This window comes from Papio anubis, chromosome 16, assembly GCF_008728515.1.
Source record: "Papio anubis isolate 15944 chromosome 16, Panubis1.0, whole genome shotgun sequence".
In the NCBI taxonomy this organism is placed as follows: Eukaryota; Metazoa; Chordata; class Mammalia; order Primates; family Cercopithecidae; genus Papio; species Papio anubis.
Window position 1 is genome coordinate 29385761 of NC_044991.1, and position 16278 is coordinate 29402038.

A 16278-nucleotide genomic window follows, 5' to 3' on the forward strand; every position below is an offset into this window, starting at 1 on the left:
TCACAAAATGTATCACAGCCTCAGAGATCCCCACGAATGCCTAAGTGGCCCTGAGTTTGGGAAGCACTACTCAGTAATAGTCCTATCTGTCCCACAACAGACAGGAGTACTGGGCTGCACCTACTGGCAACAAACACAGCAACCCTTGACTGGAGAAAGGTCCATGCCACGATCTCCTTATTCCGTAAGCCACTAATTTTGTCCTCTCTCCTCCACTTTTCACTGAGGAACAAGCTCTTGGAAGGATGGAGATACCTGCCTAGTAGCTGAGCCAGCCACATCAACCCTGGAGAGCAGGTGGAGGACAGATGCTGTGATCATCCCAGAAGAGAAGACACAGTTGGAGGCAGACGCATGGTCTCTACTTTCAGCTACCCTCAATGCAGCCTGGTCCTCAAAGGCCAGAAGAGCCCCTTGTTTATGTGGTGACCTCAGGAAGGGCTGCTCCTGCACCAAGGCTTTGAGTGCATGCTAACACAGTAACCGTCATATACTCAAAATCTCAGCTCTAAGAACTGGAGATGAGGAGCTGCAAGCCACTCTGCAGTTATCAAAGGCACAGCTGAGGAGGTTTGTGCTGACCAAGCTAGTTGCCTGGTGTTTGGATTGGGACATATTTACTTTGGAAAATATGCAGCAACAGCCCAGCACCAAAGTTCACATCGAAACCCCACTGATGACCTTGGCTGCTTTCATCTCTGAAGCGCCACTTCTCAGAAGCACAGAGGTAAGTTGGGTTTCTAATATTTCTGCTGATCATAAATTATTTATGGTATTCAAAGATAGGCAACTGGTTCATTTTTCTAGCAAACTAAATATTCAGAAGCTTTCTACACGTTTTAGAAATGGGAAATGGTTTCATTTTTCAATCTGCCTGTTATAAAATTGTGTCAGTTGCATTGTTGGGAGAGTTGACAAAATTAGAATAGGAACTGTGGAATAGATGAAAGTATTGTACTTTTATTAATCAAATTGGGTAACTGTCCTGTGATTATGTATGAGAATATCCTTGCTTTTAGGTATTTTCCCTGAAGTATTAGTATTAAAGGTTAGAGGGACCGGGAGCAGTGGCTCACACCTGTAATCCCAGCACTTTGGGAGGCAGAGGCAGGCAGATCACAAGGTCAGGAGTTCAAGACCAGCCTGACCAACCTGGTGAAGCCAAGTCTCTACTAAAAATACAAAAATTAGCTGGGCATGGTGGTGCGTGCCTGTAATCCCAGCTACTCAGGAGGCTGAGGCAGGAGAATCGCTTGAACCCAGGAGGCAGAGGTTGCAGTGCGCAGAGATCGTGTCACTGCACTCCAGCCTGGACGACAGAGTGAGACTCCATCAAAAAAAAAAAAAAGGTTAGAGGAACAAGATATAGGAGACCTACTCTCAAATGGTCTAGAAGAAAAAATGCATACGTTCATGCATGTGAGTACACACATGTACACACACAAGCGCGCACACACACACACACACACACAATGACAGGGCAAAGGTTCCAAAATTTTAAACCTGCTAAATCTGGGTAAGGGTATACAGGAGTTGTTCTACTACACTATTCTTTCAACTTTTTTGAAAGTTTGAAGTTATTTCAAAACAAAAAGTTTTCCAAACTTTAGGCAGTTACTTCTCTCCCATTCTGCCTGCTCTGTTGGGCCCAGAGACCATACGCCAGGAGGGACGATGGTTTATCGAGTGTTACGCTCTGATGCGTGACTGAAAAGGCCAACCCAGCTCTGGCAATTAGCAAGAAAGTACAATATGAAGTTCCCAGGAAAAAAAAAAAAAGAAAAACAAACTTTTGAATGATTTATCTTTAAAATATATTGTTTCTCTTCAAATAGTAATCTGGATTTAATCACAACCTAGTGACAGTTTTTAAACGTCTTCTACAATGTTTGTTATACGGAACAGCAAAACAATAGGAATATTTACCTCCAGATCTTTAATTTCAATCCATAAAAGATATCGGATATATTTTCTCCTTCCTCTGGTAAGGGAATGATGAAAACTATTTTTGGCTTTTCATCAGACAATGTGGGAACAGGGTATAAGAAGTTTCCAAATGTAACTTCTGAATACCGGGATAAAACATGAATGTCTTTACTCTGCCACTCTATCGGGCCTCAGATGCATTTTCCTGAATATGTTTATTTCTTCAAGTTAGTTTTTTGTTTTCTTCTTTAACCTTACTTTTATCTGAGATAAAAACTTTTTCCCCCTTTGTTCCTTCTTCTTCTGGCTTTCTTTTTTAAAATAGAGAAGAGGTCTTGCTATGTTGCTCCAGCTGGTCTTGAACTGCCGGGCTCAAGCGATCCTCCTGACTTGGCCTCCCAAGGTGCTAAGATTACAGGCGTGAGCCCCTATGGCTGGTCTTCTTCTTGATCTTAGCCAGAAGGCCAAGAAGTGATAAGAGGAGGACACTTGAAGTGTAGCTGGGCAAGGAGCCTTCTCCCAGCTGCTTACTTTCTTTGTTCCTGACTTTTAAAAGTGTGTTGCTGTTGATACCGATGCCTGATTCCATTCAGAAACTGGACCTAGTTCTATTTGCAGCTACATACATTAGAAATCATTTCTAGAGGCCAGGCATGGTAACTCACGCCTGTAATTCCAGCACTTTGGGAGGCCGAGGCATGCAAATTGCCTGAGCTCAGGAGTTTGAGACCTGTCTGGGCAACATGGTAAAACCCCATCTCTATCAAAAATACAAAAAATTAACTAGGTATAGTGCCACACACCTGTGGTCCCAGCTACCTGAAAGGCTGAGGTGGGAGGGTCTCCTGAATCTGAGAGGAACAGGCTGCAGTGAACCAATATTGTGCCACTGTGCCCCAGCCTGGGTGACTGAGACCCCGTCATCTCAAAATAAAAAGAAATCGTTTCTAGAAACTGTTTTCCTGTGTGTAAACTAGTGGCACTGCAGCCTCAGGCAGGTGCTGAGATGGGGACCTGGAAAAGGCAACAGGCATTTTCAGTCAGAAACAATGTGACTTTCCTGCTCCAAAATGTGCAATTCAAAAGTCTTTCTCAGTTGTGACTAAAACAAACTTTGAGTTTACTATTTCAACAGTATTATAAAGGGAAGACCCAAGGAAGGGGACTGACACTGGGAAAACAGATAGGAAGCTGCTCGGCACGGCCAGGGAGTCTGGAAGCATTCTGGTACTCCAGGGTGAACAAGGCAGAGTGCTTGATGTGGGCTAGAGGCTCAACCAACTTGGTTCGAATCTAGCCACTGCCACTTATTCGAGACAGTGATGAAAGGCTCAGTCTCCTGATATGTAAAATGCTGGCAGGATGAAGCTGAGTTACACAAAGTGCCTTATACAGCGTGTCAGGCATCCAACAGAGGCCATTATCAACATCAACCACACTGACAGCATTTCAAGCAGAGTATCCAAACAGTTACCCCATCTTCAGGCCTAATGAGTTCAAATATTTGCTTAACAAGAGCAGCCAGTAACTCTTACCTGGCCTCAACTGGCAGCAGATATTCTGGCCCTCAAATACCTACCTAATAGGAAATGGTCACAGACACAAAATAAGCTTAACAAAAGGCAGTGTTTTGTTTTGTTTTTTTGAGATAAGGACTCAACTCTATCCCCCAGGTTGGAGTGCAGTGGCGTGATCATAGTTCAATGCAGCCTTGACCTCCCAGGCTCAAGTGATCCTCCTACCTCAGCCTCCGAAGTAGATGGGACCACAGGCGTGTGCCATCACACCAGGCTAATTATTTAATTTTTCTTTTCTTTTCTTTTTTTTTGAGATGGAGTTTCGCTCTTTTTGCCCAGGCTGGAGTGCAATGGTACAATCTCGGCTCACTGCAACCTCTGCCTCCCAAGTTCAAGCGGTTCTCCTGTCTCAGCCTCCTGAGTAGCTGGGATTACAGGCATGCGCCACCACGCCTGGCTAATGTTTTTGTATTTTTTAGTAGAGACAGGGTTTATCTATGTTGGCCAGGCTGGTCTCGAACTCCCGACCCTCAGGTGATCTGCCTGCCTCTGCCTCCCAAAGTGCTGGATTACAGGCGTGAGCCACCGCGCCTGGCCTAATTATTTAATTTTTCATGGAGACGAGGTCTTGCTATATTGCTCACGCTGGTCTCGAGCTCCTGGGCTCAAGTGATCTTCCTGCCTTGGCCTCCCAAAGTGTTGGGATTATAGGCGTAAGCCACAGCGCCTGGCTGGCAGTTCTTTCTGGGGTGATTAGAAGTTGGGACCATGTATTACCTGTCTGAGTCAGCATTATAAAACACCTATGGCCACTGTCCTGGCAAAATATGGAAGCATCAAAGCTCATCTACCCAGAGTGCAGTTAACAACCAGGAAGTAAGCAAGAGAAAGACAAACGATTTGGCAGCTAAAACAGATTTGATAGGCCAAGTCAGATCCTCCTCTGAACCAGTCAGGGAGGAGAGCAGGATTACCATAATGCCTCTGTGCTAAAAGCTTATCTTGTTTACTTAAATAAAAGCAGTGCCCCTCAGGTCTTGAGTAAGAGCTTGCTGACATCACCCTCACACAGACTTTATCTCTTGTTTCTAATCCTGTGTTAGAAGCAGGAACACAGAAGATTTAGTTGCTCCTGACAGCAGTGGGAGCCATTGTCTAAGAGATACAAAGGAGAAAAAAGTATACCTGCAGCAAGTGATATCACCTCTGGGGCTGCCACCATATCATCTCACTACACTCTGAGGGGGTCCCGGCACTAGACAAGCTCCAAATCTTACGCAAATTAAACAACCCCAGGTCAGGTGTGGTGGTTTATGCCTATAATCGCAGCACTTTGGGAGGCTGAGGTGGGTGGATCACCTGAGGTCAGGAGTTTGAGACCAGCCTGGTCAACATGGCAAAACTCTACTAAACAAAATACAAAAATTAACCATGCGTGGTGGTGGGCCCCTGTAGTCCCAGCTACTCAGGAGGCTGAGGCATGAGAATTGCTTGAGTCCAGGAGGCCGAAGTTGCAGTAAGCTGAGATCATGCTACTGCACTCCAGCCTGGGTGACAGAGCGAGACTCCATTTCAAAAAATAACAACAAAAAAAGCCAAATACAACAAAACAAAAAAACACAACATATTAAACAACCCCAAAGATTACACAAATTTCAAGTATCTTTAGAGTATCTGTTTTCAGAAAGCCTGGCCCATGGACATTTTTCAACAGCATCTCCACTGTAAAGGTGGAATAGTGTGAGTCACACAGGCATGGTGAGTCCCTCTAAAGCACATCCCTGCTGGGTATTCTCCAGTCACCAGCCCTGGGCGCCCACTCAAACCCAGCTCTTGGTGAAGTTTCCCTGACTCTCTGGGCACTTCCACTCCTACCACACAGGGTAGAGCACACCCCTTTCCGTATCCCCCTTGTGCTCTGGCAGCATTATTTTCAGAGTCTTTGCTTTACTGCACGTCTGTCCCATCTGTCCCCTGACTGGTCCATGAGCCCCTGGTGGGAACTTTGTCTCTGGTACCTAAACACTATCTGGAGGTGGTGGACAAGGTGTCTGGAGAAAAAGAAACTCCTCTCTGGGATGCCTGAACTCCCAGGATTCTAGGTTAGTTTTGCAAACCTTTAAATAAGGGATTTTCATCAAGGGGCCCATGGATCCTTCAATGAGGTTTATGAGTCCCACAACAAAGGTTGGGTGTCTGTTTATCTACATCAGATTCTCTTAAAAGTCCATGATCCTAAAACAGTTAAGAACTAACGCTGTGAGGGCCTCCTCCTGGGTCAAAGCCACAGGGAACCTGCCATGTGGATGCTGCAGCGGCGTGTGGATCAGCCAGGCTGCCTTTCACTGTGTTCTGTTTTCCCTCCCAGCTTTAGCTCTGCCAAAATGAAACACTCGTTCCACCCACTTCTCATTTTCCTCATCATAACATCTGTGTGGGGTGGCAGCAAAGGCCCGCTGGATCAGCTTGAGAAAGGAGGGGAAACTGCTCAGTCTGCAGATCCCCAGTGGGAGCAGTTAAATAACAAAAACCTGAGCATGCCTCTTCTCCCTGTCGACTTCCACAAGGAAAACACCGTCACCAACGACTGGATTCCAGAGGGGGAGGAGGACGATGACTATCTGGACCTGGAGAAGATACTCAGTGAAGACGACGACTACATCGACATCATCGACAGTCTGTCAGTTTCCCCGACAGACTCTGATGCAAGTGCTGGGAACATCCCCCAGCTTTTTCACGGCAAGAGCCGGATCCAGCGCCTTAACATCCTCAATGCCAAGTTCGCTTTCAACCTCTACCGAGTGCTGAAAGACCAGGTCAACACTTTCGATAACATCTTCATAGCACCTGTTGGCATTTCTACTGCGATGGGTATGATTTCCTTAGGTCTGAAGGGAGAGACCCATGAACAAGTGCACTCGATTTTGCATTTTAAAGACTTTGTTAATGCCAGCAGCAAGTATGAAATCACGACCATTCATAATCTCTTCCGTAAGCTGACTCATCGCCTCTTCAGGAGGAATTTTGGGTACACACTGCGGTCAGTCAATGACCTTTATATCCAGAAGCAGTTTCCAATCCTGCCTGACTTCAAAACTAAAGTAAGAGAGTATTACTTTGCTGAGGCCCAGGTAGCTGACTTCTCAGACCCTGCATTCATATCAAAAACCAACAACCACATCATGAAGCTCACCAAGGGCCTCATAAAAGATGCTCTGGAGAATATAGACCCTGCTACCCAGATGATGATTCTCAACTGCATCTACTTCAAAGGTAAGAAGCACCTTTACAGTTCTCTGAGCAAACCCACAACATACTCTTTTTGTATGTGGGTAGATTGAATGCCCACATACGGTAGCTATAATTTATCCAGGAAAACAAAACACAAGATTGACTCTGGAACAGGGACAGGGAAGGCCGAGCTGAAGTTGACAGTAGCATCTGACACTTACTGAGCCCTAACTCTGTGCTTTAACAGAGACTTGTGAGGTCATCACTGTTATTAGCATCCCCATTTTACGGAGGAAGCCACCAAAGCATGAAGTAAAAGGATGGGCCGGGCACGGTGGCTCACGCCTGTAATCCCAGCACTTTGGGAGGCCAAGGTGGGCAGATCACTTGAGGTCAGGAGTTCGAGATCAGCCTGACCAACATGGTGAAACCCCATCTCCACTAAAAATACAAAAATTACCCGGGCATGGTGGTGGGTACCTGTATTCCCAGATACTTGGGAGGCTGACGCAGAAGAATCACTTGAACCTGGAAGGCAGAGATTGCAGTGAGCCGAGACTGTGGACTGTGCCATTGCCTAGACGAGAGAGAGAGAGACTCCATCTCAAAAAAAAAAAAAGGGGGGGGGAAGTAAAACGATGATCCAAGGGCATCCAGTTATTAAGGGGCAGAGCCAAAGCTGAACCCAGGTAGGCCATCACTAGCAATCTGCTAAATTGGAAGAAATAATACCAAAACTGTTTTAGCATATGGCCAGCCTAGATTTGAGTTTTCTCTTTTCCTTTCCCAATCATCAATAAGCAGAAATACAGACAAAAGGCTAAAGAAATGCACCTGTGAACTATTCAGCTTGAACAGCTGACATTGACATCTACAAGTGCTTTTCAGGATACTTTTGAACTACTGGGCAGGTGTGATGGAGAAATAAATTACTATTTCCCCAGCAACTGTTCTGGGCTGAGCACAAGGGCTTTTTTTTTTTTTTTTTGAGATGGAGTCTCGCTCTGTCGCATGGGCTGGAGTGCAGTGGTGCGATCTCGGCTCACTGCAAACTCTGGGGCCTCCAGGGTTCATGCCCTTCTCCTGCCTCAGCCTCCCGAGTAGCTGGGACTACAGGCCTCCGCCACCACGCCCAGCTAATTTTTGTATTTTTAGTAGAGACAGGGTTTCACCATGTCAGCCAGCATGGTCTCGATTTCCTGACCTCGTGATCCACCTGCCACGGCCTCCCAAAGCGCTGGGATTATAGGTGTGAGCCACTGCGCCCGGCCTCACAAGGGCACTTTTTAAGGAGGTCACCCCACACCCATAGGACCTCTGGAATCCTAGGAATAAATGAGCATGGATTTCTGAAATCCAAACCTCTCTTTTCAAATACCTTCACCTGGACCAGACCAGAGGCAACCTCTACTTTACTCTCTAAGCTGAGAGTGCAGAAGGGGAGACACGAGGAATGGTTTGGCTTCAGGACTAATTGCGGTGACACACAATCACCTCTCTTTGCCACCAAAGTCTACCAGGTACCTGCAAAGGGCAGTCCCTGAAGACTTGGAGGCTAGTGCTTTCTGCTAGTTAGCCCCTATGGTTTTATAGCAGCCCAGGCGAAGGAAGGAGACCCCGCCCGGCTCCTGGCTTCTGTTCACGGAAAGGGGGCCAGAGCCCCTCCTGATCTGTCAACACACCTGCTCTGTGCTTTGGTTGAGGTCCCTGCAGTTCTACAAGGCAGGCATTCTGCTGGATAGACCAAGCAGGGCCACTCTAACACCCAGGTTTCCGCCCCAAGGCAAGGCACAATGCTGGCCTCCTGTGGGTGGAATCAAAGGCTGAGTTTTAACAGGCTTGTGGCAGACACACACACAGAGACCACATGTATACGATGAACACACATATCCTTTTCATTACTGGTTATTAGTATAAGTTTTGGAATTGAGCAAACAAGAGCCTAAGCCCTGGTTTCACCACTTCTCGTTTGTGTGACCTCAGACAAGTCATTCAACATCTCTATGACTCAGTTTCCTTATCTTTATCAGAGAGATAACACCTACTCTGACAGGGCCAAGGGAAGAACCATAAGAGATGATGATGCAACAGAGTGGCACATGGCAAGAGCTCAGTGAATTCGAGGGAATGAAACTGTAGATCACAACACTAGTACAATATGATAAACATATATGATATTGTTAGTGACATTTATTTTACTTCTACTAGCAAATAACCAATGTTTAGGACTGACTTTAGAACAAGCTGGCAGAAGCCTTTTTGGTAGCATCAAAGTCCTCCATCCTACTGGTCTGTTGGCTCCCCCAAGTACACCAAAGAGCCTCTGCATTAGCCCTGGCTGAGGGTTCAGGGACAGGCAGAGAAGTACAGCAGCAAACCATCTCTGCCTGCATGGAGGTGGAGAAATGACCAGGCATGGTCAGTTGACAATCTCCTAAACACAGTAACCCGTGTCACACCACAGTGTAAACACACATGCAAGCGCTTCTGCTTCCTTTCCCCATCATATGAGAATAGTCACTCAATGCTGGGAATCACAAGGGATCAAATGCTAGGACTACCCAATCATTCAAGGATGCTTCTCAAAGGGGAAGAGTGTCTAGAACTGTAATTTTAATTTCACTTAATTTCATATGAAATCATCTCCATTACTAATTTCGTTCTAATTTTGAATGTGGTAATCACTTTGTAAAGCACAATAAACAGAGGTACGCTCTCAGGAGGAAGTCAGAAGGAAAGAATCCCAGGAGACGTGGGACAGCTCCATCCAAACTGGAAAGGGCCGTGATTCCCAACAGGGCAACTGTGTCCCCAAGGTCTGAAGACACTTGTGGTTGTCACAACCTGGGGGGTTGGGGTAATCATTACTGGTATCTAGAAAGGGGAGGCTGGGGATGTTGCTAAACACCATACCATGCACAGGGCAGCCTGCATCACCACCAACTATTATCTGGCCCAAACGTCAAAAATGCTGAGGTTGAGAAACCCTGAGTGAGGCAGACTCAGGGAGAAGGGAATTGAGCTTCACTCACAGGCAGGCAGGAGCTGTCTGGTACTTCAACCTCCAAGACACCTCCTGCTCATCTCATCCTGGCTGCTCTAGCCACCAGCTAGAAACCTTGAACAAGTTACTTCACTTCTTTGTGCCTGTTTCCTCATATGTAAAGTGGGGATAACAAAAAGCACACAACTTGAATGTCGCTAGGAGCAGAAATGAGATAATACAAGAAAGGTGCTGAGAAGAATGCCCGGCACATGGCCAGTTCTCAACTACTAGTCACCCATCACTATTAGTTACTCACATCTTAGAGCTAAAATAGACATGGGCTTATACCTGGATACATAGCACTGTCCCCATATCTACAGTGGTGATCCTAAGGGCAACACATGGCATCACCCAATGTCTTGTTAGTCACTACAGAATCACAGTGTGAGGGATGAAGGCCATCAAGACAGAGCTGAGGCTGGCAGGGTGGCTCACGCCTATAATCCCAGTGCTTTGGGAGGCTGAAGCAGGAGGATTGCTTGAGGCCAAGGGTTTGAGACCAGCCTAGGTAACATAGCAAGACCCCATCTACAAAAAAAAAAAAAAAAAGACAGAAAGAAAAAATAGCCAGGCATGGCACATGCTTGTAGTACAAGCTACTGGGGAGGGAGGATACCTTGAGCCTAGGAGTGTGAGGCTGCAGTGAGCTATGACGGCATCACTGCACTCCAGCCTGCATGACACAGTGAGACCTGGTCTCAAAAACAAAATAACAACAACAACAACAACAATAATAATAAAAGCTGACAAGAACCCAAAGTTACTCATTTGACAGATCTGACAGATGAAGAAATGGAAGCGCAGCAAGTTAGAAGTCTTACCGTGGTCAAAAAATTAGTTCATATCAGACCCATTATAACCCAGAAACCATTCAGTCCAGGTAACCTCTTATTAACTTCTCTTGTTAGAAGTGCAAATTTCAGCCCAAACCAGACCTCAGGAATCAAGAGCCTGTGGGGTCGGCTCTACGGGCTATCTGAACGAGGCCTCCTGGGGAATCAGATTCACTCTCAAGGGTGAGCCGATTTTCCCTAAAGGAATCTTCTCGTAACAGCCTCTTCCTGTGGCCTTTACAGGATCCTGGGTGAATAAATTCCCAGTGGAAATGACACACAACCACAACTTCCGGCTGAATGAGCGAGAGGTGGTCAAGGTTTCCATGATGCAGACCAAGGGAAACTTCCTCGCAGCAAATGACCAGGAGCTGGACTGCGACGTCCTCCAGCTGGAATACGTGGGGGGCATCAGCATGCTAATTGTGGTCCCACACAAGTTGTCTGGGATGAAGACCCTCGAAGCACAACTGACACCCCAGGTGGTGGAGAGATGGCAAAAAAGCATGACAAACAGGTACTTCATGCTGTGTGTTTGTTCTTTTGATCTCCCAGATGCTGGGGGTGTCTCGGAATACTGGAAAATTGATCATTTTTTCAAAAAGGGAGAATTATGTACAAGTACCCAAGAATTTCCATGCAGGGCCACTCTATTAATTCAGCTCCAATTTGTTGCTTGAGATGAGAGATGATTAGAGAGCATTCATAAAGGACATATCTGCCCTCCAGGGGCCAGTTTCAGAAGTTAGGGGCAGGTGACTTAGAGACAGCTTGGAAACAATCCCAGCTCTGCTATGTACTTGCTTTGTGGCTTTGAGTCCCAGTTTCATCATTCCTAAAATGGGGATAATTCCATTACTTCCCGGGGTTGCTGTGAGAAAGTAACAGAATCAGCAATGCTGAGCACCCCTCCCAGTACTTGGAACCTAGGAGGCACTCAAAAAAGAGTGGCTCAACTCTTCCCTGCCCAGGAAATTCCAAGGTCCTCTTAGTGTACTGAGAATACATCATTTATGATTTCCTCTATTATTATTCATTGCTCTGTAGTTAAAACTGCAGGCGTTAAGTACTTATTGAGATTATTATGAGGTCATGGCAGAAAGAATGGAGAGGTCTTATTTCTGTCTTACTGGATACTGGCTAGGGCCATATGAAGAAGTGATTCTGGTTTGAGCCTCCTTATAGGACAAGAATACAAACATATGCAACCAAACTGAGAAAAGTGGGCTCTTAGAGGAAGGTATTTGCCTGGGCAGCCAGTCATCATGCTCTATGAATTTTTCCTTAACAACGTCCCTTCTGTAGCTGCCTCCCTCCATTCCTCCCTGCAGCCCAGCAGCTCTTGAGAAAGGGACTGCATTTTTTTTTTTTTTTTTTTTTTGAGACAGGGTCTTGTTCTGTCACCCAGGCTAGAGTACAGTGGCATCATCATGGCTCATGCAGCCTCAACCTCCTGAACTTAAGTAATCCTCTCACCTCAGCCTCCTGAATAGTTAAATAGTTAAGACTACAGGCGTGCACCTTCATGCCCAGCTAATTAATTTTTTTTTTTTTTGTAGAGATGAGGTCTCGCTGTGTTGCCCAGGCTGGTCTTGAACTCCTGGCCTCAAGCAGTCCTCCTGCCTTGGCCTTCCAAAGTGCTGGGATTAACAGGCATGAGCCGCCATGCCTGGCCTCATTTGACTTAATTGAGATCCTACTTGGTGCCAGGTATGAGCTAGGTACAAGAGTGAAGAAGATCAAGCCTTCCTGCCCATCCAGCTGGGATTGCAGCTTAAATCTCTTTATCCCCTGCAAAGTGCCAGACTGACTCCACAGGCACTACTGGTGCTATCCACCCCCTTAGGGACTGAGTAAGTTGAGGCAAAGACTGAGAATGCTCAGCATTGTCTAGTATACACGGGAAAGGTTCTTTTTAAAAGTACACTACCAGATATTCGACTCCTTAATTAACAAACAAACAAACAAAAAAACCAAATGCCTAAAATTGGGGAACCAAACCAGAGAATTATTTTAGATGCCTTTTTAAACCACAAACCAGGAAAAGTTCTGCTGCTAACCTTGAAGATAGGAAACAAACCACACAGTCTCAAGGAAATAACCATGCAACAGAAAACAAGTCTCAGTTTTCAGTAGTGGAATTACAATGGAATACGTTTCCTAAAATCCTCAACTGACAGTCCCGGAATATAAATTTTAATAAGTGCTATATCAATTCTGTGATAAATGTAACCGGTGGCCCTTTAAAGGGAAAATCATGATTCTTTTGTAACTTGTGGTTCAATAAAATTGGGCCCCCCTTTCCTTTTCTGTCTAGAACTCGAGAAGTGCTTCTGCCGAAATTCAAGCTGGAGAAGAACTACAATCTAGTGGAGTCCCTGAAGTCGATGGGGATCACGACGCTGTTTGACAAAAATGGCAACATGGCAGGCATCTCAGACCAAAGGATCGCCATCGACCTGGTAACCACTCCCTTGTCCAACCGCCTGCCCCGTCCCCAGGGTCTGCCTCAGCACAGCTCCACCTCCACTTGCCCTTCCTACCCACTCCCCAGTCTGATGTCCCAGCTTGGGGTGCTGATTCTGCTCTTCGGCCTGGCTGGGGTACACAGAAGCCTGGTTTCGTGGATGCCAGCTGGAAAGCACGGCACCTGGCAGACACTTGGTGGGCAGGGAGGTCCCAAGAGCAGCCATGGGATGAGCCCCACTCCTGCCGACACCAGAGACAGGGAAGACATGTGCTCCGGTCTGGAAAATAGCTACCCCCAGCCAAATCATGAAACAGCCATTAAACACCACACTACACACATACTTAAACCAATCAGGCGCTCAGTCCAAACAGTGCAGCAGACCCAGTTCCCTGTCCCGGGGAAGTGCGCAGCAGTGTGGGGAGCTGGAGCTGGGGTGGCTGTCCTGCACCAGCCCCTACGACCCTCAGACCACAGGCACTGCCAAGAGGGAACATGACCCTACAGTTACACCACCCGGCCTCTAAGTGCAATGGCTGCCCTTGACAGGTGGTGACAGATATTTTCAAGGGTGACTCTGACCAGCTGTGATTTCCACCTTACATGTTGTCTTTGGATTCTTTCCCTGAATGATATGAGATTGTGCTGGGCACTCTAGCCCTCTGTGTGCTGATCTCTAGAATCTGATAACTTTCCTTTCTAAACAGTTCAAGCACCAAGGCACGATCACAGTCAACGAGGAAGGGACCCAAGCCACCGCTGTGACCACGGTGGGGTTCATGCCGCTGTCCACCCAAGTCCGCTTCACTGTCGATCGCCCCTTTCTTTTCCTCATCTATGAGCACCGCACCAGCTGTCTGCTCTTCATGGGAAGAGTGGCCAACCCCAGCAGGTCCTAGAAGTGGAGGTCTGGGTGTCTGAAGTGTCTTGGGGGCACCCTCATTTTGTTTCCATTCCAACAATGAGAACAGAGATGTTCTGGCATCACTTTTGTAGTTTACGCTACTAATCTGAATTCGAGGCCCATATGAGAGGAGCTTAGAAACGACCAACAAGAGAGGCTTGTTGGAATCAATTCTGCACAATAGCCCATGCTATAAGCTCACAGAAGTCACTGTAACTGTGGTGTGTCTGCTGTTACCTAGAGGGTCTCACCTCCCCTCTTCAGCAAACCTGAGCAGTGCGTCCTAAGCACCTCCTGCTCCAGTGACCCCATCCTTGCACACCTGGCTGTGTCACTCAAGCCTTTCTCCAACAAGCCCCTCATCTGAACATCAAGCACAGAAATAAGTGGTGTGACTAATTCCTTACCTCTCCCAAGGAGGGTATACAACTAGCACCATTCTTGATGTCCAGGGAAGAAGCCACCTCAAGACATACGAGGGGTGCCCTGGGCTAATGTTAGGGCTTAATTTTCTCAAAGCCTGACCTTTCAAATCCATGCTGAATGCCATCAGTCCCTCCTGCTGTTGCCTCCCTGTGACCTGGAGGACAGTGTGTGCCATGTCTCCCATACTAGAGATAAATAAATGTAGCCACATTTACTGTGCATCTGTTACAATTCTCTATTTTTTGAAGCTCAAATATCAAAAGCCAAATCCAAATTCCTGGACAACCTCAGGAATGATAAAAGCTGACAGGAAGTCACTTGAGCACCACCATGTGCCACAGCAGGGCATGTTCTCAGGACAGGACAGGACAGGTGTGTGCTGGGTCCTGGGGAGGCCTGTGTGGTACCCCAGAACTGCGGGGTGCTAAGCGGCACACAAGCCCCAGGGCTCCCACAGTCTCTGCCAGGCTGCTGCAGCTTTCGTCCCTCACATCTGGTCCTGCAGTGGGTCTGGTTTGACAGAGCAGGTGTCACCTGAGGAATATGTTTCTGGATTCTTCAATCCCTGGGTAAGACAAGTGAAATCCACAGAGGCTGCTCAGCATGCAAGAGTGCCAGTGCTCTTTCAGTGAGAGGACGACTGACGGTCACAGGTGCTGCATGTGCAGGTGTCTAACAGTAACCCCCACAGCCTGGCAGATGAGGAAGACAAGGGTTGGAAGAGTTCTGAAACTTGTCCAAGATGCCGAAGTAGTGGGGCTGGGTTCAAGTGCAGGTTGGCTGGACTCCAGGGACCACACAAGGAGTCCTGTTACAGGCTTCTGATCCCATGAGACCAACACCAGTAAGAAGAGCCGCAAAAGGGAGTAGGGATGGAAGAACATCACTGCCCTGTGTAGGCGTGCCTGTGGGTTATCTCGTAGAGTCTCCTTACCCTCAATCCCTAGGGGCCTGGCACTGTTACCCCTCCTTTTCACAGCAGAAGCAGCAATTTCAGCTCACAGAAAGGAAGGCATCTGCCTGAGGCCTGAATCCACACCCAGGCAGGGGGAGCCCTGTTTTCCCCTGCTCCCTTCCTGATTTCCCACACCAGGCTCTGCCTCCTTACTCTGCTGAGAGCTGACAGTGCAGGGGCTAGGTGAATTGCCCCAAGCCATCCTCTCAGTCTCCTGGTGAGCCCTGATGCTGCGGATGGCCCACTCCTTCAATTCATTCTCCAATCTGCTTCACCACTCTTCTTTTCTGGTGCTTGTCCTGTATTTCTCATCTTGCTGCAGCTTCCTTTTGGCTCCTCTCATTTCTAAGAGTAATGATCTCAAAAAACTCTTTTAGTCCTTTGCCATGTCCGTCCCATACCCAGAAAGGCAGCGGTCACTTCTGCTCACCCAGCACCATCTCTGCTACAGCCAGTGTGGAGTCCTCCACACTCTTGAGCATCCAGAAGCCCCCGTCTCAATATATTTTGTTCACGTACACCCACTGAGAATCTCTCAGATCCCCTCTTACAGAAATTAGCCCATCTGTTACTCAAAGCAGGAGAGTATTCATTCAGAGCATAGGCTCTAAGCCAGGCTGCCTGGTTGGAATCCTGGCTCTGATATCTAGTAGCTATGAAACTCTAATAGCAGGTTCTGTGCCTCAGTATCCTCCTCTGTAAAATGGGGAGACCAGCAGCACTTATCTTGAGGGATTGCTGTGAGGATTAATCAAATTAATGTCTGGAAAGCATTTATTTATTTATTCTTTTTTTTTTTTTTTTTGAGACAGTCTCGCTCTGTTGCTCAGGCTGGAGTGCAATGGCACAATCCTGGCTCACTGCAACCTCCGCCTCCTGGGTTCAGGCAATTCTCCTGCCTGAGCCGCCTGAGTAGCTGGGACTACAGGCATGTGCCACCACGCCTGGCTAATTTTTGTATTTTTAGTAGAGA

The 16278-nt window shown here is 47.1% G+C and overlaps 2 protein-coding genes across 5 annotated transcripts in view; one reads left to right on the top strand and one right to left on the bottom strand.

Moving 5' to 3' along the window:
• PI4KA (phosphatidylinositol 4-kinase alpha) overlaps positions 1-16278 on the bottom strand; it is a 145014-nt gene that overhangs the window by 64515 nt on the left and 64221 nt on the right. The gene's annotated exons all lie outside the window — the stretch shown is intronic.
• Positions 462-14569, top strand: SERPIND1 (serpin family D member 1). Its single transcript, XM_003905263.4, has 5 exons — positions 462-727; positions 5812-6716; positions 10797-11070; positions 12871-13015; positions 13728-14569. Exons 2-5 carry the CDS (start codon positions 5828-5830, stop codon positions 13917-13919), a joined length of 1500 nt encoding a protein of 499 aa, XP_003905312.1. The 5' UTR covers positions 462-727; positions 5812-5827; the 3' UTR covers positions 13920-14569.

Excerpts from the sequence above, each read along its gene's own strand:
- SERPIND1 (XM_003905263.4), top strand. The coding sequence starts at position 5,828 with ATGAAACACTCGTTCCACCCACTTCTCATTTTCCTCATCATAACATCT. Across the intron at positions 6,717-10,796 it reads CAACTGCATCTACTTCAAAG|GATCCTGGGTGAATAAATTC; the intron begins GTAAGAAGCACC and ends TGGCCTTTACAG. Across the intron at positions 13,016-13,727 it reads AAAGGATCGCCATCGACCTG|TTCAAGCACCAAGGCACGAT; the intron begins GTAACCACTCCC and ends CTTTCTAAACAG.